General features: G+C 50.2%; 1 protein-coding gene across 4 annotated transcripts in view; it reads right to left on the bottom strand.

Moving 5' to 3' along the window:
• Positions 1–23637, bottom strand: part of CAPZB (capping actin protein of muscle Z-line subunit beta) — a 131240-nt gene that overhangs the window by 87392 nt on the left and 20211 nt on the right. The window contains exon 1 of one of the 4 annotated variants that reach the window (XM_039229016.1): positions 14821–14874. The exons of the other annotated variants lie outside the window; for them this stretch is intronic. Within the exon in view, the coding sequence (XP_039084947.1) occupies positions 14821–14859 (39 nt within the window). The 5' untranslated portion in view covers positions 14860–14874. Of the gene's footprint in view, positions 1–14820; positions 14875–23637 lie in introns of those variants that run through there. 4 annotated transcript variants of the gene reach the window in all.

The following is a 23637-nucleotide window of genomic DNA, read 5'->3' on the forward strand; positions in this document are numbered from 1 at the left end:
GGGAGGGGCAGGGTGCAGCACATCTGCTTAGCTCCATTCACTGGGCACCCATCATCATGCGTGTAAGGAACAAGTCTCCAACCAGAGGGTGGTGAGAGGCACGTGCACCCCTCTTGCACAACGTAACACCCGGTGTGTCACCATCACACGAGGAACTCAGACTCTAGAACCGCTTCGGACCCTCCCTGTGCACGCTCACCCCTGCAAAGTGCCGCAGGCAGTGGTGACACTGGGTGAGGGGCAGCCGGATGGGGCTGCAAAGCAGAAGGCAGAGGCAGCAGGCGCAGGGGACCTCCAAAATCACCAAAGTGGGTGTCTCCAGACGGGGCTTCCTTATCTATAAGCTCTGTGATTTCCAGTTATACGGGGCAGGCATGGCTTTTTCAGCACAGGACAAGCTAGAGTTTTTACATTAAAAAAAAAAAGTTTTTAAACTGACAATTTTCAAAACAACAAAAACCAGCAATCACCCGTCATTTAGACTTTGGTACAGAGAGTAGCAAAATTCTGTTCTCAGAATGGTCACCCAGATTCCTCTTTAAAACTAAACTCGGTGGGGGGCGCCTAGGTGGCTCAGGCGGTTAAATGTCTGACTCTTGATCTCAGGGGTTGTGCGTGTGAGCCCCACGCTGGGGGTAGAGATTACTCAAATAAATAAATAAACCTAAAAAGCTAAACCAGATGACCTGATTCAAAGTTATTTAAGCTAGAGGAGGGGGGAGTGGGTGGCGATAGATACAAGATTGGCCATGGCGATAAGCCATTGGTTCTATATGCTTGACATTTTCCATATAAAAGGGTTTTTTTTGTTTTTCTGGTTTTTTTTTTTTTTACAAATTTAAATCAGTCAACACCCCTCACATTAAGCCCTAGCTGCCAACTAAGCCAGGCTCCCGCAGGCAGGCTCGGAGACCTATTTACCAGACATTAGGCAACTTTCTCCCACTGGCAGTAGGGCCAGGGAAGCGCACCCCCCACCCCCGCCACGGGCCAAGGAAGGAGCAAAAGGAGCCCCCCCCATAAAGCTCTGCAGCAGCCCAGGTGCTTAAAGGACTGAAAAACACAGGGTCCTCTAAAGTCACCAGAAAACTCCAATTTGGAGAGCCCTGCTCTTACTGGCTTCCTGACCGATGCCCCCGGGTGCCGGGGGTGCCGTGGGATCTCCAACTCTGGTTCGGTTTTAGGGAAGTTCCATTGCTTCCGGCTTTAGCTTGGCTCCCTCTACACGTGGCAGAAATACCGCTCCCTGGTGCTGCAGTAACTCACAGCAACTGCACTGAGAGAGGTCTCTGTGATCTGCGTTCATTCCGCACACAAGGGTAAATGCGTACATGGCTAGCCCTGGTCTGATTTCATGCCCTTTCGCCCTCAAAAAAACAAAATAGAAACAAAACAAAACAAAAAAAACCCACCCTAATAATAATATCCTTCTCTACAACGATTTAAAAAATCCATTCCTTGGGGAGCCTGGGTGGCTCAGTCGGTTAAGCGCCCAACTTCTGATTTCGGCTCAGGTCATCATCTCACAGTTTCAGGAGTCTGAGCTCCACATCAGGCTCTGTGCTGAGCCTGCAGAGTCTGCTTAGGATTCTCTCTCTCTCTCTCTCTGTTCGTCTCCTGCTCACATTCTCTCTCAAAATAAATCAACTTAAAAAAATAATAGTAATGAATAATTTAAAAAATCCCTTATTTTAATTTTAAAAATAAACAAAATACTGTATAACAGAACCACACTTGCATCACCAGACTCTGATGGAAGGAATGTAGAAGGTTGCTCAGCTCAATTTCAAGTCCATGGCTCCTTGAAAGACTTTATGAGCCAAGATTCAAATAAGAACGCAGATGTGACTCGGTGTCTCCAACATGCACGCACTTCACAAGGAGGAAACAGAGGTGCGGGGAGGCTAGGTCACCTGACCAAGATCACACAGTGCAGATGCAGTAGCTGCAGTGGGGGTGTCCCTTGTTAAGTAAGACACCAGTCTGTCTGGAGTATTCACAGTCCTGCCCCTTGTGAAGCCAGAGACAAAGTAACCCTCTCCGCAAACAAGTGCACACACACCCCAATGTGGATGAGACAGCTGGTGGGGTCACACACCTCTCCCTTCCCCAGACATCCCAGGTTAAAAACCTCTGTTCGGATTTTGGATCACTTAAGGCCTGGGGCAGGAGGGTCTCCAATGGGGACGGGGCATCCAGGTAACTGGCACCCCCTCCCGTGGAGCCCGCAGGCTCCCAGAAGTGCCCTTGAAGTCTGTCTCCATGCTGCGCCTCCCCACCCCTTGGCAACTCTGGCTTGAATCGGACTAAAAGTCTCTTCGGACTGACCCTTCTAAAATAAGGAAGGCATCCGCTCACCCATATGCATAAACAAACCTTTACTGAAAACTAACCATGAACCACGAGGGATTATTTACAGAAAATACAATGTGCCTACACTCTGTCTGGATAGTAAACACAAGATTTTGTTAAGATAAACTAGATCCTGGCTCCCATGGGCACTGCCATCTTTGGAGGCCCTGGTTTGGCTCTTCCATTTACCTCCCCACCACTTTCCACCTGGCACCTCGATCTCACATAAAGGAGCCGTCTCCTGGAAATCTAAACCCGATCCTTGGGGCCAAAGAATAATTTCAAGGAGCAGGTGACGCAAGACGTCTAGAAAACAAATTTGCCAAAATAGCTGCAAACTGGGAGAGAATTTTTTTCAGGTACAAACCCCCTGACCCAAGGGGTTTTACAACGTTATTACACAAAGCTTTTACACAATCATTCATTTCACATTATTTCCAGCAGCAAAAAGCAAAACTAACCTTAACGCTCAGTGTACATAAAATACAGGGAACCATTACACGAACCACTATATGATCAATATGATCATATAAGGAGAAGTTTGCAATGGTGTTTTAAGTTAGGTGAGAAAAGGGCTTTTGTGACGCTAGTACAGACAAGCAAGGATGCAAATTTTAAATATGAAAGTCAGATTTTAAAAATATGCTCAGAGAAAACTGGGGGGGGGGGGGAACACTCCCAACCTGCACCAAAGTAAAAGCGGTTTTATCCATGGGGGGGGATGGCTGAGGACTATTAGTTTTTTAGCCTCTTTATACTTTTTTGCATTTTCCAGCAATGAAATATGCACTCCCCTTCTCCTTTTCTTCTGACTTTAAATGTGATACAGGCTCTCTATAAAAACTTCAAGCATTGCCGAATGCAAAAAGGCCCCCTACCGTCCCACCACCCAGAGGACATCACTCCCCAAAGGTAACTCAAACTAATCCCTGGGCCTGCATTTAACCAGATGTTTTCCAACAAGCACTACTTGGAGAATCAAGTATTTTCTTTAGACAACCATCCGTCTGATCCCATACCGACGACCCGTCCAGGAAGAAGAGAAGACCAGTGGTTTGCCTGGGGCAGGAGGGGAATCGGGGAGTAATGGCAAAAGGGTGGGTGCAAGGAATCTTTCTGGGGAGGAGGACAGTATTGTTAAATCAGAACGCGGGGACGGCTCTGCAACTCTAAAGTTACTAAAAAACTTACAAAACTGAGCTGCACCCTCAAAGCCAGGCCAATCTGTGATACGTAAATTACAACTCCGTAAAGCAGCTGCAAAAAACCAAAACATGACAGGGCACGACCAGAAGCCCCTTGCCGGACAGCGTCTGCTGGGCGCCTGGGAGCGTGAGGGGGCGGCCGTGCACACTGCTTCCCTCAAGAGCACTTGGCAAAGCCACGTGGACGCAGCAGAGGAAGCTAGTGACCTCTCAGGAATCACTGGACACACCTCCCGCTCACAGAAGCCCATCAGATAAAGTGTGAGAGCGAGAGTGGGGGGCCGGAGGTCAGTGCCACTGTACACAGGACACGGCAAAGTCCTGGCCCTGAAAAGCCATTCATAAGGCGGGGGCTGGACTGCCAGGCTGGCCTTAATGACAAGTGGCAGTGGAGATGGAGCACAGGCCCAAGGGGCCAAATACCACACGGGGTTCAGGATGTGCTGTGTGTACGAAAACTGAGAACACTGCTCTCATCCAACAGAAACTTTAAAGCTGCCTCAACACGATGTCACTCCCTGGAAGTACTCAAAGGTGAACAGAAATGGGCCAAAGTGAAAATGAGAAACGGGACAATGAGCCAAGTGCAGGAGAAGGGGAGAGGAGGGTCACAGAATACAGGAAAGGCACACAGAACAACAAAGCAATGTGGATGCTGGAAACGATGGAAATGAGTACAATTCTTTTAGAAAGTAATTGGCAATTAAGTGTCAAAAGCTTTTAAAGCGGCCATACCCTTCTAGGGAAAATGAGCAAATAGTCTGTAACCATTACAGTGTTTGTAGAGAAAGTCCTTTCAAACATGGGAAAATGATGTATTTTATGTTAAATTAGCATCGTTGGATATAAATATTTAATCTCAACCAAGGGTGAAAAAAACCAATATCCTGGAGAGAAATAATACATGAACACGTTACACAGTTTTCTCTGGGAAGGGAAATTAAGTGATTCTTTTTCATTTACCTGCTTTTCTGAACTTCCCAAATTTTTATAGACGTATTCTTCAATCTCTAAAATACCCGTGATCCGGCTGCCGACTGGATTTTGTTAAGCTTAGTCTCTAGGGTTTGCACTGTGCAGAAACGAGGCTTTGTTTCCCAGATGGAACATTCTAACGCTGAATCTGCTTTCCCAAATTACAACCCACCCATCAAAAACTGACACCCCCAGGTCCCAGTGGGCCCCAGGAGGTGTGCATCCCAGCCCTCGCTGAGAATAATCTCTCCTAGGAGCATGGAAACCTTCTCTCACCCTTTGGGAGATGAGGATTTTGTAGCAGTTGCCGCTTTGTTCTCAAGCGGGAGAGGGGAAAAACCCAACAACGGTGAATTTAAACCTTAGCCTAGAGAGACAGGGTCACTGGGCAGCACCAAGCATCGTCCTTTAGGGGGGCCCAACACCACCTGTAAGGAAGCTGGAGCCACAAGACTTTCGTGCCTTCCTAAAATGTTCTGTGGACACAGCAGTCCAGCTAAATGATTTCACCTGGCAGATACCTGTAACGACATGCCCTCGGGAGGCCACCCCAAGGTCAGGGGCAGAGCAGTCCAGACAGAGCTCAGCTGAGACACGACAGGGCAGGGCACAGCGAACTGGCCCCGATCACCACAGCAGCCCGCAGGGAGCCCCCTGCTCCTCTGCCCGAAGGCCTCTGACAGAACGCTGGGCCACACTGATGAGCCGGGGCCGCCAAAGCAAGATGCAGGTAATTCAAGGTACAGCACAAAGTGTCTTTTACAGTGTAGAATTAGAATAGGTGTGGGGCGCCTGGGGGGCTCAGTTAGGCGTCTGACTTCAGCTCAGGGCATGATCTCACAGTTCATGCGTTCGAGCTCTGAGTCGGGCTCTGTACTGATGGCTCAGAGCCTGGAGCCTGCTTCAGATTTGGTGTCTCCCCCTCTCTTCTCTGCCCCTCCCCCACTCACACTCCGTCTCCCTTTCTCAAAAGTAAATAAATAAAACATTAAAAAATTTTAAAAAAAAAGAATGAGAACAGGTTGGATGTTCACTCTCTAATTAGGACACTCTCACTTGCATCCTAGAAGCTTCCTCCAAGGTGGGAGAGAAAAGGGGAGATGGAGCTAACACACAGGCAGGGACTCCAGCCCCACGCAGGGTGGGCTTTTCTTTTGGAGAGTTAGGAGCCAGCCTACTCGATCCGACAATCAAGTGTTAAGGGGCCCTGGTCTACCGACAAAGAAGCCAACTAATCTCAAGTAATCGAACAGAAGATCAGACCTGCCGAGCCTGGTTTCGGCAGCGAGCCTCGGCGCCGGCAGGGAAGGGCATGCCAGGGCAGCTCCACAGGCGGAAGTAAACACCAGAACACCCTTCTCTCCTGGCACTTTCTATCTGAGGGGGTTTTCCTTTGCCAGGCAGAAACCCCACTCCTGGTTGTAAATCAGTTTGAATGGCTGATCGCCTCTCCTCCCTCCCACATTTCCTCCCACTCTGGCAACCTCCTTCATCCACAAGGTTCAGAGGTAACCCCCCCGCCCCTTCCCCCCCCCCCCGCGCAGTTTCCCTCTCTGAACCATGAATCAAATCCCGAATCAAATCCCGGTAGCAGCTGCGACAATTCAGACCCAATGCAAAGTGCTCTGCCATCCCTTACCTTCCACAAATGCATTTTTCCTTCATTCGACTGCAAATGATTCGCATGACAAGTGGCCTAGAGACCAGACCAACTTTACTCAACTTGACCCCCCCTAGTCTGCGGCAAGTTGTCACTGGGCCAACACAGTTCCTGGGGGGGACTGTTTTCGGCCTCTCTTGGTTGAATCACTGGCCCTGCTCACATCCAAAAGCCTCTCCTGCCCGTGTGCCATGTGGATTCCATTAACCCTGCTATTTACTCTCCCTGCCGCCTCCCCCCAGCCTGACAGTTAAAGTTTCCACCCCGATGGCCACTTAGCCACCTGTTGCTCCTCTTCTGCCGTCCGATCTGACGTGTGTGTCACCTCTCTAGGTTCTGGGTCACATCTTCTGGGCTGGCTGTGGCCCGAGCGGGAGAACCCTGCACCCCGGACCTGTCTGGGCACATGGGAGAGAAGCCGGATCACACACAACCCCCCGCAGACCGGAGAGGCCTGGGAGAGGCCGAGATGACAGGGCCCGCGGACGCCGCTCCAGGCTGCCCAGCGCCCCCTCCCAGCTTCCCCCATCTGGCTTCCATCTGACCCGAGCAGCTGGCCAGGTGGTTTTCATTTGCAGATGAAACCCCGGCAGCCCCGCCGCCACACACCTCCTGACCCTGGAGTCGACGTGAGGCTGACAGGCACGAAGTACACTTGTGTATCGCTGAGCGGGACTGAGAGGCCACACTTTTCCGAGGCCAGAACCAGTAAAGAGAGCAAAGTGGGGTCTCGAGGCCCGGTAATGCTGACGACAGCCAAGAAAAAGAAATGCACTCGTCTGACAAGGTGTGAATCGAATCTGACGCTGGAGCTCAGGAAACAGGGAGAGGGTTCTTCAAGGATCTGCATCTTGTCTCAGATTGGAGACACCTTGGGCCTCATTCCCATGCTGCTCACGAGCATGCTCGAGACCATGAAAGCAGCAGGGGGTCTTCCAGGCGAGTTATCCCATGTCTACACGGTGTGTTATAACAGCTAAAATCAGGTTTATAAAGGAAATGTAATTATGATTTTTTAAAATGCTTATTTATTTTTGAGAGAGAAAGACAGGCAGACAGAGTGGGAGAAGGGAAGAGGCAGAGAGAGAGGGAGACACAGAATCTGAAGCAGGCTCCAGGCTCTGAGCTGTCAGCAGAGCCCAATTCGGGGCTCGAACTCACCAACCGCAAGATCACGACCGGAGCCGAAATCGGACACCGCCCAAGCGCCCACGTAATGATTATGATTGAAACCACACTCAGTAATACTGACAAAGGCTTTCTATGTGGTTAAATTGTGTTAACTCATTCAGTCCCCATAACTGAGGCCTATCAAACAGCTTCCATTATTAATCCCATTTCATAGATGAGAGTATCGAGGTACAGAGAGGTTATGGAACTGAGAGAAGGTCACAAAACTCGTCAGTGGCACAGCTGGAATATGAACTCAACCCAGCTCCAAAAACCACGTTTGTAACTGCCATGCTACACTGCCACCCGGCAGAGAACAGAATGGAAGCACCACAGTATCTACTTCTACACCTACCAGAACATTAAATGATAATAATAAAAGGCCTGAGAGAATTACTCCAAAATAATACTTTGTATAAGTGGTGGGATTAAGGCAATTTTTTACCTTTTTTTATACTCTATTTTTTTTCTAATTTTCTACAATTCACTAAATCAAAAGGAGACCATGACTATTATCGCTGCTGAGTCCTTAAAGAAGACAGACCTTGGGTGTGCTAGCAGTGGGGACCACCTGTAATCAGTTCCCGGCACTTCTACCGAAACTTGCACGCGAATTACTTCAACCACCACCACACAGGCAAGTTCCTCCACCTGTGAAATGGGACTGCCACCACCCGACCTCAGAGCCCGTTCAGGAAGCAATGAGACCATGGGTGGGGCTCCCAGCACTGGACTGGCATGAAAATAATCACACCCTTTCCGGGAGGCCCACTACATCACTGACCACAGCAGCTACCACTGTTTGATGCCCACCCCCCCAGGCACGGAACATACACGGAGTCAAGTCTTTCTTACGCCCTGGTAGGGGAAAGGAAGAAAGTGCAGTCCAGGGGCTCGTCCCCGAGCCGCAGTGCCTGGAAGAGGCCGGCCCAAGATTGGAGCCAGGTTTGCCTAGTCCCAGGGCCCACGCTCCTTCCACGATCTCCACTTCCCTTTGAGATCAAGTTCCAGGTGAAGACAGACCGGGTATCACCATCTTCCTCTTTCTCGGCTGCTCCCTTTCAACTATTTCAGACTCCTTAAAGGTCCAAGGAGAAGGGAGTATGCCTCACATTGAAATGATTACAAGGCAATTCTCAGTATCTTTGTTCACACTCGAAACCTGATCCACCTGGTTCAATTATCCCCCCAGCTGTCCTTAACTCAGTCCAAGTTCATAGACAGATTGATGCTGACAGTCCTGGGAGCGAGCAGCAGCCCTCCCCTCCCACAGCCATACTTGGGAGCGGTCTAGTTTTCGGGGCTGACTTCAGGAGGACTGTGGCGGCCATTTTGGCACACCAGACCCTAGACAGGGGTGGTGTGGTAGCTTGTAAATGTGCGCTCTGCCAGGAGACACCAATCCCACTTCTCCCGCATGGGCCGAAGCCCAACCTCGTGGGGCTCAGATGGGGAACCCTGACGGCCTGGCGGTGGACTGCAGTCTGGAGCCGTGGAGAACAAGCGTGCATCCCCAAATGTGGCTGGAGTGCTTCCACAGCGGCCGACAGCAAGCCTTCTCGAAGCAGGACCCGGTCTGATGGTGCCTCCCGGCTCCCCAGCAGGGGTGGGCCCTGCTTCAGGAATCCAAACATGCGAACATCCTAGTTCCTCCCCGCCTCCCCACAGACTTCCTGCCAGGGTTAATCAGATGCAGAAGAAATGTTTACTTCTGAAAAATTTTTTTAAACTTCATTCTATGGTTCCTTAAAGTGTCGATATGAGATAACAAAAAGTCCATCTTCCTTACTAAACACTTTAGGAGTGGCCCTTGACTAGGTGCACCCTGAAGCAGGCGAAGATGGCTGGGAGATTAGCGAGGTTCAGCTGATTGTTCCACACACAAGAACACGCAATCCAGAAAGAAAGCAGCTGGTACAAGAATGTTTGGAAGCAAAAACCCTTAAAAACTATCCCTTTATACTCCAGCAATGCCGGCTAATATTGAGGCTTCTGTTGGAAAATCTCGTACTTCTGAAGGATAAAGGGGCAAGAGAAGTATCTAAAATGCAGACACGTTCATTTTGGGAAAGAACAGTCAGGAGCCCACAGAAGGTTATGAAAAGCCCTGGTGACACCATCTCTAATGTTTATCTTTGGAATAATAGAAAGGGATGTTTATTATTTGTAGGAATTTGCTTTGCTAGTCCACGACTCGTTCCTGCACGCTAAGACTGCTCTCAGCTGGTGCCAAGGAGAGGCTGCTGAGTCATCGGGTTTGCAAAAATTATCACTGCTCAATTCACGTCCCCTGCAGGGCAGGCGGACACGCACACCAAGTCAGCTACGTGGAGGGACTGCCACTGTTCGTTAGCCGCGGTTCCCACTGCACTTTACGGCCTTAACGACACTGGAGTCTGAGAACCCATCAGCCTCGGTGGCGAGCTGCTCAGAAATGCCCACCGAGTCAGCATGAGTTCCCAAGGAGTAGCCACCGCGGGATCTGGAGGTTGGATCGTGGCACAAGGAAGGGGGGCAGTGGGGACACAGGACAGAAAGATGAAATGGGGAAGACTATGGATGAGAGGAACTGAACTCACGGCCACAGTCGGCATATGAGAGGCCTTTGAGAATGCAGCGGGGAGGGTGCCTGGGGGGCTCAGTCGATTGACAGTCCGACTCTTGATTTCGGCTCAGGTCATGATCTCGGGGTTCGTGGGATCGAGCCCCTTCCATTGGGTCTGCAATGACCCTGCTTGGGATCCTCTCTCTCTCTCTCTCCCATCCACTGTCTGTCCATCTTTCTCTCAAAATAAAATAAACACTAAAAAAAAGAATGTGAGGAACAACCCTGGAATTGGCAAAAATATAAAAGCTTTTTTCCCTACTCCCAACTAACATGTGGCAGAAGGGATGGAAAGGAATACATAATACTGGATGAACTACTACAGATGGATACCACCGACACGTGTGCGGCACCTAGGAGCCTGCAAAGTGCTTCCACCTCAGCCGTAGAAACCTCCTGCAAAGCTGTGAGGCTGACACCACCACTGTCCCCCTCTACAGGAGAGGACGTGGGTGCTCCAGGTGAGCGGAGCACTCCCGTGGCACCGGCTGGGGCCAGAGGGTGAGAACACTTCTGCCCCTGACAGTGTGGGAATAAAAAATAATGCATCCCTAAATCATCTCATTACTACTGTCCCCACTTATCTGAACAACTCTAGTACTGAGGCCCTCAACATACCCCAAACAAAGCGTATCCATCATGCAAATAGCTAATATTTATTGAGCATTTACTATATGCCAGTAATAAAGCTAGGAAGCATTTATTATTACAAGTATTATTTTATTATTATTTCTCTCCATCCCCAATACCCACCCCCTGCCCTTGCCCTAGCCACCAGGTCTCGCCTGGTCTACCACAGTGGTCTCCTGGCTGACTCACACTTGCCCAGCCCCCTCCCTTCTCCACACCTGGGTCAGAGCAAGCTTAAAGACTCAAACGATCAGCCCCACTGCTTACACCCTTCAAAGTCTCCTAAGAAAGGGGCGCCTGGGTGGCTCAGCTGGGTAAGCCTCTGACTTCGGCTCAGGTCATGATTCTCCCAGTTTGTTGAGTTCAAAGCCCGAGTCAGCTGTGCTGACAGCTCAGAGCCTGGAGCCCGTTTTGGAGTCCGTGTCTCCCTCTCTCTGCTCCTCTCCTGCTCGCTCTCTCTCTCTCTCTAAAATACAATAAACATTAAAAAAAAATTAAAGAAAAAAGTCTCCTAGGAAAACGACGTGAGGCTCCAGCAACTAGGAGGGTCCTGCCCACCTCCCCACGCTCATTTCCCACCCTGCTCCTTGCCACCCCTATCTTCCTTCCGTCCCTCCGCTCATTAAGCTCCTTCCTGCCACGGGGCCTGCACCCTGTGGCTCCTTCCGCACGGGCTGCTATTCCCTCCACTCAAGCACAGCCTCTCTTGATGCCAACCTCCCACTGCAGCCGCACGAGTCCGTCTGGGCACCGGGACTGCCCGGTTGGTGTCGGGCTCCCCCGCCAGGCTGCAGGCTCCAGGACAGCAAGGGTAACGTCACTTCTGTACTGCCCGGGTCCGGCACAGGGCTTGACTCCAGGGCAGTGACTACAGTGAACGCCACTCTGCAATCTACTTGGGCACCAAGAACACAAAAAGCTGCAAGCTGCCCCCCAGTCCCAAGCGAGCCTCCCACCAGCACACAGGTGCAGCACAGATGGTGGGGGGCTGCAGGGAGGTGTGGGAGGAGCACTGGCTACGGAGTCAGCACGTCCTGATGGGGTGAGGCCTGAGGATGACCAGCTCCGTGGGGGAACAATCCCCAGGTGGCTTCCAGTCAGAGTCCACGTCAACTTCCCCGCCCCGGGACTCTGCACCAATGCCAATCCCGTCCACCTCCACCGCACGACCTCCCTCTCACTGAGCATCCTGTGGTCACCCTGCCTCTACCCCTGCCTTTCATGATCGCTGCTCCGTGCAGCAGCCTAAATAACATTTTCTAACATAGATAAGATCACGGTACCCTCCTGCTTAAAACCCTAAGTCTTCTCGTTACATTTGAATAAGACCAGAGGCACAAGGCCCTGCATCATCGGGCCCCCAGCACCCCGGCATCGCTCAGCAGACCCTCCTTCCCGCTCCAGCTCGGCGCCCCTGCACGGCCGCCCCCCGCGGCTGCCTCCCTCTTGGTGCTCTCACCCGCCTGCCCTGCCCACCCAGCACACCACCTGCTGCTGCTGCTGCTGCTGCACAGCACTTATCTCTGGAAAGGCTCACGTTTATTATCTGTCTTGTCACAGCAAAGCAAGGACTTCGTGTGGTTGACCACACGGGTGAATATTTGCTGAATCAATGCCTCCTACGGTGGTTTTTTAAAGTTTATTTTGAGAGAGTGAGAGAGCCGGGGGGAGGGGGAGCAGGGCAGAGGGAGAGGGAATCCCAAGCAGGCTCCATGCTGTCAGTACGGAGCCTGACGTGGGGCTCCAACTCACGAACCACAAGATCATGACCTGAGCCTAAATCAAGAGTTGACGCTTGACGGGCTGAGCCACATAAGCGTCCCAACAATGTTAATACAATTACTGCGCCCTTCTTGGGAGCCTGTGCAAGAAGCACGTGATATACATTAACCCATCCTCCAAACAACCACCCTATTCCCATTTTACAGACGAAGAAGGTGAGGAACAGAGAGGCTATGTGGGACTCAGACCCTGGGCAGCCAGCTCCAGCACCTGCACTGCTGACCACCCCACGTGTGCTGCCTCCCGTCACATCCCTGGAATGCAGACTTGTTTCCTACATGCGGACGGGAACGCCTGGAGAGCAGGTACCAGATCTAGTGGCACCTGTGTCCTCGGGGTTAGGCACACTCACAGGAGGTCCTAGATGAAAGCTGAGCAATAAGTGAAGGAATCAGGGGTGCCTGGGTGGCTCAGTCGGTTGAGTGTTCAATGCCTGATTTTGGCTCAGGTCATGATCCCAGGATTGTGAGATCGAGCCCCGCATCAGGCTCTGAGCTGAGTGTGGAGCCTGCCTACGATTCTCTCTGCCCTTCTTTCCCACTTGTGCACATGTGCACATGTTCTCTCTTAAAAAATAATAAATGAAGGAAGGAAGGAAGGAATCAGAGGGGCACCTGGCTGTCTCAGTCAGTAGAGCATATGACTCTTGATCTTGGGATCTGAGTTCGAGCCTCACATGGAGTGTAAAGATTACTTAAAAACAGAATCTTAAAAAGAAACAAAAGCATCAGAGAGGGCTTGGCTAGGAAAGCCATATGAAAGACGCACCCTGTCTGCCACATTTACAACTCACACCCGCCCTCAAGGATGAGGCACCCTGCAGGTAGGACCCGGAATGAGACACTGGCCACCTGAGTCAGACCCCCAGAGAGCGAGTCAGTCCTACAAGGTCTCCTGTTTCACTCTAAAATAGCCATACCCTCCTCTCTACAAACTCTTTTCCACAAGACATCATGCAAATTTGGAGGGGGTTTCCCACGGCTTTCATTTTACCAAGTTATAGAAGAAAACGAACAACTACTATTGTTTTCTCCGTGTTAAGCATGTGTGCACAATCTCTGCTATGTCCTTGTGACCCTGTGGAGCACACGTGGTCACCCCAAGTGAGCAGGGAGGCTCGGTGATCTGAGAGCAGCTGACCCACAGCCACGAGCAGGGTCTGGGCTGTCCTGCAAACCTGTGCTCTCTACCGCAACGCCGAAGCTTTCCATACCGAGTTTCGGGAAAGAGGTCCCAATTTTCTCCAAATGATTTCAAAGTGGTCGTTCAAGTAGTAGAGCTTAGAGACTGCAAGGCAAAGGTGGGACCACATTTGGGTGAAACACTTGTAAGCTGATGGCTCTAAACGCCCTACCAGGGCCCCAAGCTCTGCTGGTGCAAAACTGTGGCCATCAGCAGGTGCCCTCATGGAGAGATCAACCCCCAGTACAGGGGAGAGGGGCCCAGGACTGAGTCCACACTGTGAATTCACGGAATCGGCCTGCAAAGAGGAAGCCAAAATGCAGACCAAGCAGCCAGGAAGCCAAGGGCCCATGGGGGCTGCCTGCACGAGCCTCATAGGCCAGTCACAGGTGGCTCTGAGGGACTGAGTGGCAGGCGCAGGCAATGCCACCCGGGCAGAGAGGAAACGGGTGGCATCTAAGAAATGCCAAAGGCCAAAGCCGGGCTGAGTCCTGGCTACGGAGAGTGGAGCATGGCAAAAGCACCCAATGCCAGCCTAGCACCGGGCCCCCAAGGGCTCATGGCATCCAAGACTTTGGTGATAATCCACCCTTATTATTTAACTCAATAAATAAACTTTATTCTCTGAAAGAGGCCGATTTCAAAGGACCTCTCTGTGCCCACCGATGATCTGCCCAGTGACCGGAGGGTCAAGACAAGCTCATCATCTTAAAGTCTTCCAAAAGGGCTGGCCAACGCCAAGGTCCACGAACATGGTCATGCCCAGCACCATCTCCCCGAGCCATGAAGAGGGCAAAGTCTCAGAGCAGTCTGCTTACATGAGAAAAATAAAGACTAATTTCCTGCATTTTATAGGGTTCTTAAATGCAAGGCTCATAACTTTAAGAGCAACCAAACAATCTGCTACCACTATAAATTGAACAAGTTGAGGAGAGAAAAGCTTTGAGAAGTAAAACAAATGAAATACAAAAATGACCTCTGAATACTAATAAAACCTCTCAGATGGGGGTCAGCTGCGAATCCAAGGCAGGATTAGGTATTCTGTAGGAAACACACACACACACACACACACACACACAAACACAGCCACGTTTTGTACAAGGCTGTCACACAAGCACATCTTTCCAACGACACCAGTCTCAAGATCCTGGTCTTCAGTTCCCTAGAGCGTCGCTGCCATAGTTCATAAAAAAAACTGCCTTGGACGGAATGCAGACCCACCCCACCCGGCCATGACCGCATTGTACAGACCAACTCACAGGTGCAGCCTGGCCACATGTCAGTCCATCGAGCCACATGACGTCCTTACGCCGCTTCTCCCTTGGGGGCCCTCTGTTCTACCAGGGAAGGGGGAAGGAACGGCGTACTGCGCCACTGAACTGCTCAGACAGCGGATCCACGGGACACAAAACCATTTACATTTCAAAGGCAGAAGGCAGGGGGATGTGTACACACAACTTGAGCAAGAGACACTCCTACACAGGTCACCTGTTCCTCCAGGTCATAAGATGTAAGAGGCATGAACCAGGGTCATTACACTCACCTTAATGGGGCAGGATTTGCAGCCAGGAAATAGAACAATGACCAGCATTCCAACTATTACTTAGAGATTAGCTCGGTGCTGTGGGGCTGGGAGAGGGGAGGTTTAAACGGTTCTATTTAACCCCTGGAAAGGCAGGAAGTTCCAGCAGAAAGGCTGTCACTCTACCCAAGTCTTGTTGGAGCTAAAGCACAGCAGGAAAATCAAACAAACCAAAGGGGAATTGGAGCTGTTCGCCAAAGGAGGGGCTTTGGGATTAATGGACTCTTTAATTTTCGAATTTCCTGAGGTTTCCGGCTAATTAGGCCCCTTAGCCATACTGTAATGTGATCAAATTTCAGCTGAGTTCACAGAACAACTGAAGGTGGAAGATGGCACTGAAATCGCCGCTGAGCCCCCAGGGACTGCCGACAAGGCCCACGGTGCTGGATCCAGCTTTATCCGCACTAATTAGGCACCTCTAATTCCCCCAACAATGGCTCAGAGGCCGGCTCAGAGGGCACCGTGTAATCCACCGTGTACACTAAGGGAGCTCTGTTCTTGCACTACTACCTAGGGAGAATTCTCTAACTCGGTACGAGTGTGCAGACACACACGACTCACAGGTAGGGAGAGACCGTGAGCGCGAGGCTAGCAAACACACGTGTGAGCAGATTATCTTCAACTTCGCTACCCAACCAATTGAGGTTAAATGAGGCACTACTCTCTGCTTATGAGATCAGGAATTTAGGGCGAAAAGCGCCTCAAGGCCGACAAGGAAGCAATACACAGACATGGGTACTGCTGGTGGCAGCAGGACTCGGCCCGTCACCCTGGGAAGACAGCCTGGCAGTTATCTGTCAAGGGCTGTGACAGTGTTCCCGCTCTGACACACTGACACTACCCCCGGGGGTCCATCCTACTGAAGAATCCAAATACAAGGGAAACTGCAGAAGGACCCCGCAGTCACTGTGACGCTGTTCAGAATGCAAAACACGAAGCGACGTACACCAACGTCGGGGAGGTTAGGGCTGTGTCTACCTGCTCCACTCTAAGGACACTAAGGAAGGACAGCCATGCACACTTCTCGCTTGTGTGGGCAGAGTCCTAGGTCACAGAAGTTTTGAGTGGACTTTACTTCTGAGAGTAGTTTTAGGGTCACAGCAAAACCAAGAAGGGCAGGGATTTCCCATCTAACCCCCCCCCACTCGTGCACGCACCTCCCATGACCGGCAGCCCCCTCCGGAGCGGTGCCTTGGTTGTAAGGGAGGGACCCCTACCGACACGACGTCATGGCGCGGAGTCGTCTTTTGCCACCAGACACCCACCACACAGAGTATCATCATACAGAGTAGTTCCACCAGAAGTTTCTAGAAGTCCCGTGTGCTCCACCTATTTCAGCCTTTCCTCCCCCCAAGCCCCTGACAATCACTGGCCTTTTCACGGTCTCTACAGTGTGCCTTTTCCAGAATGTCCTGTTGCTGGGCCCAGCGGACGGCAGCCTTTTCAGACCGGCTTCTTTCACTCGGTGCGTTTAGGTTTCCCGTGTCTGCTCAGGGCTTGACAGCTCCTTCCTCTTTAGCATTGACTAGTGTTCCACCCGGATGGGCCACAGTCTGTTTATCCATTCACCTGCCGAGCAACATCTTGGTGGCTTCCAAGTTTTAGCAATTATGAATAAAGCTGCTCTAAACACCCATGCGCAGGTTTCTGTGTGGACACAATTTTTCAACTCTTTTGGGTAAATACTAAGGAGCGTGGCTGCTGGAACGTATGTTTAGTTTTGTAAAACCTGCCAAACTCTTCCAAAGGGCCTGTCCCACTGGCATTCCCACCAGCAACGAACGTAAGTTCCTGCTGCTCCACGTCGCCAGCACTTGGTATTGTCGGTGTTCCGGATCTGGGTCATTCTAGCAGATTGGGGGGGGGGAGCAGATATGGGTCATTCTAACAGATGTTGGGGGGGGAACCAAGATCTGGGTCATTCTAACAGATGTGGAGGGGGGGCAGATCTGGGTCGTTCTAACAGATGTGGGTGGGGGGGAGCCTGGATCTGGGTGATTCTAACAGATGTGAGGGGGGCAAATCTCGGTGGTTCTAACAGATGTGCGGGGCGCCAGATCTGGGTCGTTCTAATAGATGTGGGGGGGCCAGATCTGGGTCATTGTAACAGATGTGGGGTGGGGAGCCCGGATCTGGGTCATTCTAGCAGATGTGGGGGGGGGGCTTCCTGTTGGTCATGTTGGTTTTTAAAAAGGAAGATAAGGGGTACCTGGGTGGTTCAGTCAGGTAAGCACAGACTCTTGATTTCAGCTCAGGTCATGATCTCACGGTTGTGGGATCGAGCCCCATGTAGGGCTCCAAGCCAAGCAAGGAACCTACTTAAGATATTCTCTTTCTCTCTCTCTCCTCCTCTACCCTCCCCCACTCACACTTTCTCTCAAAGGGGGAAAAAAAAGATTCTGTCTGCTCCTCCCCCACTCACATTCACGAACTCTCTCTAATATAAAAAACAAAGTGCTCCTGGATAAAAAAAAAAGGGGGGGGGGCCAGGTAAAAAACTACCTGTGGCCTATGACCATAATGAACCAAAACCCACATGTACGTGAGAAATAAGAGAAGTTATTAAAAATGAGACTCTTAACAATGATTTTCCCTTCTACGATCCAAACTTCTCACCATGAAGCTTTATCAGACTGAACCATATGAAACCACCAATGCCAACCACTGCTGGCCTACGAAGACAGCAACTTCATGTGGCTCAGCTTCAGAGTTTTATAATTTTTACTAACCTCAGGCATTCACAGCTTTTGTCCCTATTCTATGCCTCCCCCACCTCCCAGTGTAGACAAACCTCTCCACATATGTGGGCAAACAAGCCAATGGGTCTGCAAACCAACCTTCACAAAACTGTAATCCAAAAAGGTAGGGAAGTCCTCCTAAGAGGACATGAAACAGCTGATTTAAAAAAACAAAACAAACAAACAAACAAAAAAAAAAACAGCCAGAGGAGCCTGGGTGGCTCAGTTGGTTAAGTGACTGACTCCTGATTTCAGCTCTGGTCATGATCTTGTGGTGTGTGAGTTCGAGTGTGGAGTCAGGCTCTGCACTGACAGTGAGGAACCTGCTTGGGATTCTCACTCTCTCCTTCTCTCTCTGCTCTCAAATAAATAAACTTAGAGGGGGCCTGGGTAGCTCAGTTGGTTAAACGTCCAACTCTGGTTCAGGTCATGATCTCACAGCTCATGAGTTCGAGCCCCACATCAGACTCTGTGCTTGACAGCTCAGAGCCTGGAGCCTGCTTCAGGGCGGGGGGGTGGGGTGTGTGTGTGTGTGTGTGTGTGTGTGTGTGTGTGTCTCTCAAAAATAAACATTAAAAAAAAATTTTAATAAACTTAAAAAAAAAGAAAACAGCCAGTGAAAGTCAATTGCACTGCATCTGAGCCCTGTTCTGAAAGCCACGGGCAGGCCTCCGCACACCACTGTGTGAACGTGGCACTTCTAAGCTGCAAATTCAAAGGGCAGAAAGGCCTTCACTTGGTCAGGGAAGCCGAGTGCAGAGTCCAGCACCGCAGCCTTCTGTACGAGGGGGTGGATGCGGCGGGGGCCAGCTCCACCGCTGCTGGGCTCCCCTCACTTCTGCCTGCCCTTCCACAGGCCTCTTTCATCCCCCCCCCAGAACCCCAGCTTTCAGGCCAGCGTCTCAGAGGGCGTTTGCTTCCCTTTCCTGGCCTCGGGGCACAACCATTTCTACTGCATGAGGGACCCCGATTCCCGGTGCCCAGAAAACAGGATCTGAAGGACAGGAAGGCGCACTGGGAACTGGGAACGGCAGACTGAACAGCCGCTTGTGGAAGGGGGACAATGTCTTTTAAACGTAAGCACACAAGTAGAAAACATCTAGACAAACACATATACCACACTCCTAGCACCATTGCTGGGGTGGACTTCGGGGTGGTTCCACTTTCCAAATCACACATCTCTAGGCTGTTTAAATAGAGTATTACTTTTATAGGGAGAAAAACAGGAAATTGAAGTATTTTTAAAAAGGGAATGAGAGATCTGCTTTGATTCACTTCTTTCTCAAACTTCCCACCACTCCTCGCTCAGCCCACTGGCCTCTACTTCAGAGTTCCCACAGAGTAGAATTTCTTTACACAAAAAAGGGAAAAGGGGTCAGGAGAAAGAAACATCATGTACTGTAAGGTCCCCTAGGCCCGGCACTGTGCTAGGGACTTCATCCACGTCATCTGCCCGTTTGATTAGCTGATGAGCGTCCTGGCCCTTCGGAAGAGCTGCGAAGGTCATCTGGAGGCAGCCAAGGGCTATAGCCAAAGATCCGCCCCCTGACAGGGGGCACTGGCCCCCAGGGACCCCAGTCATCTCTGGAGAAGGGCACCCAGGGCTAGGTTAGCCTCATTTACTCTTCAAAACAACCCCTTGCGGTAGTTTACTGAGATCAGCGCCTCAGATTCAAGGATGAGTAGGAGAGCTCATCGTCAATCAGAGCGCAAGCTTCCTGAAGTCAGAGCTTTACTCCCTGCCGCGTCCTCGGCACCCAGAACAGTGTGGATCACAGGAGAAGCCTCCAGAAGTAGTGCTGCTGGATGCAGGGACAGAACACCACAGGCTTGAAGAGGGGGAGTGACTTGCACAAGGCTGCCCAGCTACTAAGCAGATGGGTGGTCAGCTTTGGCTCCAACACAACAAGGCTTGCCGCTGTGGGTCTCTACCGCTTCAGGGCGGCCAAGGGAGCCAGACAATGGTTTAGGACGTAGCTGCGCCTCTTCCTCTCTCCCCCAGCCCACTGCCAGGTCCTGGAGCTCCTAAGCCGAGCAGGGGTATCCCAGCAGGAGTGTGTTCGAAGCAAGCCCTTCATGGGCATGTGTGGAGGACACAAGCTTGCTAGATGGGCTGGCCTCCGCCCACCCTGCCCCTCACCTCACTCCTAAACCCTTACAGCCACTGACCCCAACTTGAGCACTACTGTAAAGTCTCTCCCAAAAAAGTTCTAATTGAACTTTTACTTAAAACAAGAGGTGTTTTGGGGCGCCTGGGTGGCTTAGTCGGTTGAGCGTCCGACTTTCGCTTAGGTCATGATCTCACGGTTCGTGGGTTCGAGCCCCGCGTCGGGCTCTGTGCTGACTGCCAGCTCAGAGCCTGGAGCCTGTTTCAGTCTGTGACTCCCTCTCTCTCTGGCCCTCCCCTGCTCACGCTGTCTCTCTCTCTCCTAGAAATAAAAAAAAAAAAAAAAAAAAAAAACATTAAAAAAAAAAAACAAGAGGTGTTTTTGTTTTAAGTTTTAAATGTTTAGGGGCGCCTGGGTGGCTCAGTCAGTTAAGCATCCGACTTCGGCTCAGTTCCTGATCTCACAGTCCATGAGTTCAAACCCTGCTTCAGGCTCTGTGCTGACAGCTCAGAGCCTGGAGCCTGCTTCAGATTCTGTGTCTCCCTCTCTCTCTGCCCCTCCCCTGCTTACACTCTGTCTCTCTCTCAAAAATAAAGTAAGAATCTAAAAAAAAAAAATTTTTTTTAAGTTTTAAATGTTTAAGTGAACAGATTTATTTTTAAGATAGCCATCGCAGGGGCACCTGGGTGGTTCAGTGGGTTAAGCATCCAACTTCGGCTCAAGTCATGCTCTCATGGTTGTTGGGTTCAAGCCCCATGTGGACAGCTCAGAACTTTGGGCCTGCTTTGGATTCTGTGTCTCCCTCTCTCTCTGCCCCCTCCCCCATCACCCCTCTCTCAAAAATAAACATTAAGAAGTAACTAAACAAATAAATGAGATAGTGCATTTACTTAATGTCTTGAATACCACACCAAGAACACAGGGGAGTTCAGTGAGTAAGTGCTATTGCTATTAAAGACAAAATCATAAAATCTAGTCCATCTGGTCCAACACCCCCTCATTACAGATAGGGAAACTGAGACCTAAGGAAGGGAAGTTAACTTCCAATTGTCCTATATGGCACCTGTCACGGTACCTTATGAACAGAGGGTACCTGCAAACGTACTGTGAAAATAGTGCACGTGAAATAGCAGTAGTACTGGATATGAAACAACATATTCACCTAATCTGCTTAGGAATCACTTAAATCACTTAATGGTATTCCCTATGGCTACAATCTAGAATAATTTTTTTAAGTTAAAGAAACTTTTTCAGTGGTAATCAACATTCACCTGGACTTGCACTGGCCCAACACCGTAGCCACTAGCCACTCCTGGTTATTTACATTAATAAAATTAATAAAATTAATAAAAATTAAATAACACAAAATACTCAGTTCCCCATCACACTAGCCACAATGGAAGTGCTACGTGTCTAAAGGGCGCTGGACGGCACGGATACAGAACGTTCCCATTATTACGGAAAGTTCTGGCAGGCAGCACGGCTGTCGACAGAAGACATCCTTAAGCAATGTTTAATTTCTTAAACAGTGAGTCTGATTTACTAAATCCTACTGTCTCCTAAGTGGCCCTAAGAGAAGATCAGAAAGATTTCATTAGCCTTCCTTTTCTTGTGCAAATTTGCATATTCTTATCAAGTCTGATTTCCCTCAAAAAGTTATAAACAATGTATTATTGGGGGAGAGAGGGTGTCAGGTAGGGGTCTAGAAGGCCACGGGGACTAAGGACAGGTCAAAGTAAATATGAGTTTAATTAAATGTGTTCTGAGCAAACACATCCCTTCTACCCACGATCCTCCACCCACGTCAGTAAAGGGAACATGCTTCCAAACAGGTCAGTGGTCCACTTACCAGGGCTCCTTCCGCAGAAGGGCCATAAAAGGGCTAGTAGTTTACCTCTACTACGCATTTCTAGTTTTGCAACAGGATATGATGAGTGCACAGGGTAATTTCTTTTACAATTTAACTCTGACACTAAAATACTCAGGTGACCCCACCGAAGCCCAGCACAGCCTCCCACTCTCTCCTTTCAATGGTCCGCAGAGCACTGTTGCAATGTTGTAATAAGACCCAGAGAGCGATCCTCTCTGCAGCTGTGCCCACTTCCATCACCTCTGAGGTCCCCGCAGGCTGGCACCCCCTTCTAGATGCCAGGAAGGCTCCTGGGATCCTAGGGCATGACCAAATCAAAGGCTCATCCGAGTCTCTGTCTGATAGTGAGGCCCTTTCAAAAAAAATAATCACAGGGATGATGTAGAAGCATTTTTATAATTCTCCACCCTTTACACGTTAAAAAGAGGGGAAAGTAAAGGATTTATTCGTATTTGTTATGTCTTTAAAAAATGAGTAAGGAAAAGAAACACAGCTACACAAAAGCTTACCCATGAAGATCTGCGGCAGAATTATTCCTAACATCCCAAACCCGGAAGCAACCCCAAACGTTCACAAACTGGTTAAAGGACACACTGTAAGATACCCACCCCGTGGAACGCTACAGAATCCTACACAGCAGTGAAAAGGAACAAACTACCAATACAGCCAACCACTTGAATGAATTTCAAAAAAAATCAGGCTAAGTGAAAGAAGCCAAACACAAAAGCCCACGTACTGTGATTTCCATGAAATTAAAGAGAAGACAAAACCCAAGTAACAAGGCAGATCAGTGATTGCACAGGGGTGGGGAAGGGGAGGCCGAGAGACGCAGAGGTACAAGGGAGCTTGTGAGGGCAAAGGGACTTTTCTACAACTCGATGTGGTGGTGGCTACAGGATTATTACCAAAACTCATTAAACCCGACACTTAAAACTGGTGAATTTCACTGCATGGAAATAATGCCTCGATAAATACAATGAAACAAAACAAGAGAGAGACCTGGGAATATTACCAGTGTCAGATCATGGATTTGGGGAAGGTGGGGCACGCAGGAGGGGATGGGCACACGAGGGCAAGGACAGGAGGGAGACTATTCACTACACAGTGCTTTATGCAAGAATTCTTATTTTTCATCTTGGGATTGCACTGCCCCTTCCAAAGTTGAGTTTTTTTTTTTTTTTTAAGTTTATTTATTTTGAGACAGCGAGAGAGAATGAGAATCCCAAGCAGGCTCTGCACTGTCAGCACAGAGCATGACACAGGGCTCAAACTCACGAACCAGATATCATAACCTGAGCTGAAATCAAGGGTTGGATGCTCAACCAACTGAGCCACCCAGGCGCCCCCTGTGTTACAATTCTTTCAAAGCCAGACTCAGAGGAGAGCTGTGGGTACTGGCTCAGCTGGGGCAGGGTGATCCGAGGCCTGGTTCTTGTCTGATGAACTACAGGCATGAAATCTTAAAGGGGGGTGGGGAGGCGGAGAAGTGGAAAGCCTCTACATCCAAACAGAGTTGAATGTAGAAAATCATCTCCTCTTCTCCCAGAGGCCAGCACTACTGGTCCCGACCCTCCCGTGTTATTAGAAAAAGGGGGTGGGGAGGCGCCTGGGTGGCTCAGTCGGTTAAGTGTCTGACATAAACTCAGGTCATCATCTCATGGTTCATGGGTTCGAGCCCCATGTCTGGCTCTGTGCTGACAGCTCAGAGCCTGGAGCCTGATTAGAATTCTGTGTCTCTCTCTGCCCCTCCCCTACTTGCTCTCTCTCTCTCTCTCCCT

Source organism: Hyaena hyaena, unplaced genomic scaffold, assembly GCF_003009895.1.
Source record: "Hyaena hyaena isolate Hyena2069 unplaced genomic scaffold, ASM300989v1 scaffold_35, whole genome shotgun sequence".
NCBI classification, from domain to species: domain Eukaryota; kingdom Metazoa; phylum Chordata; class Mammalia; order Carnivora; family Hyaenidae; genus Hyaena; species Hyaena hyaena.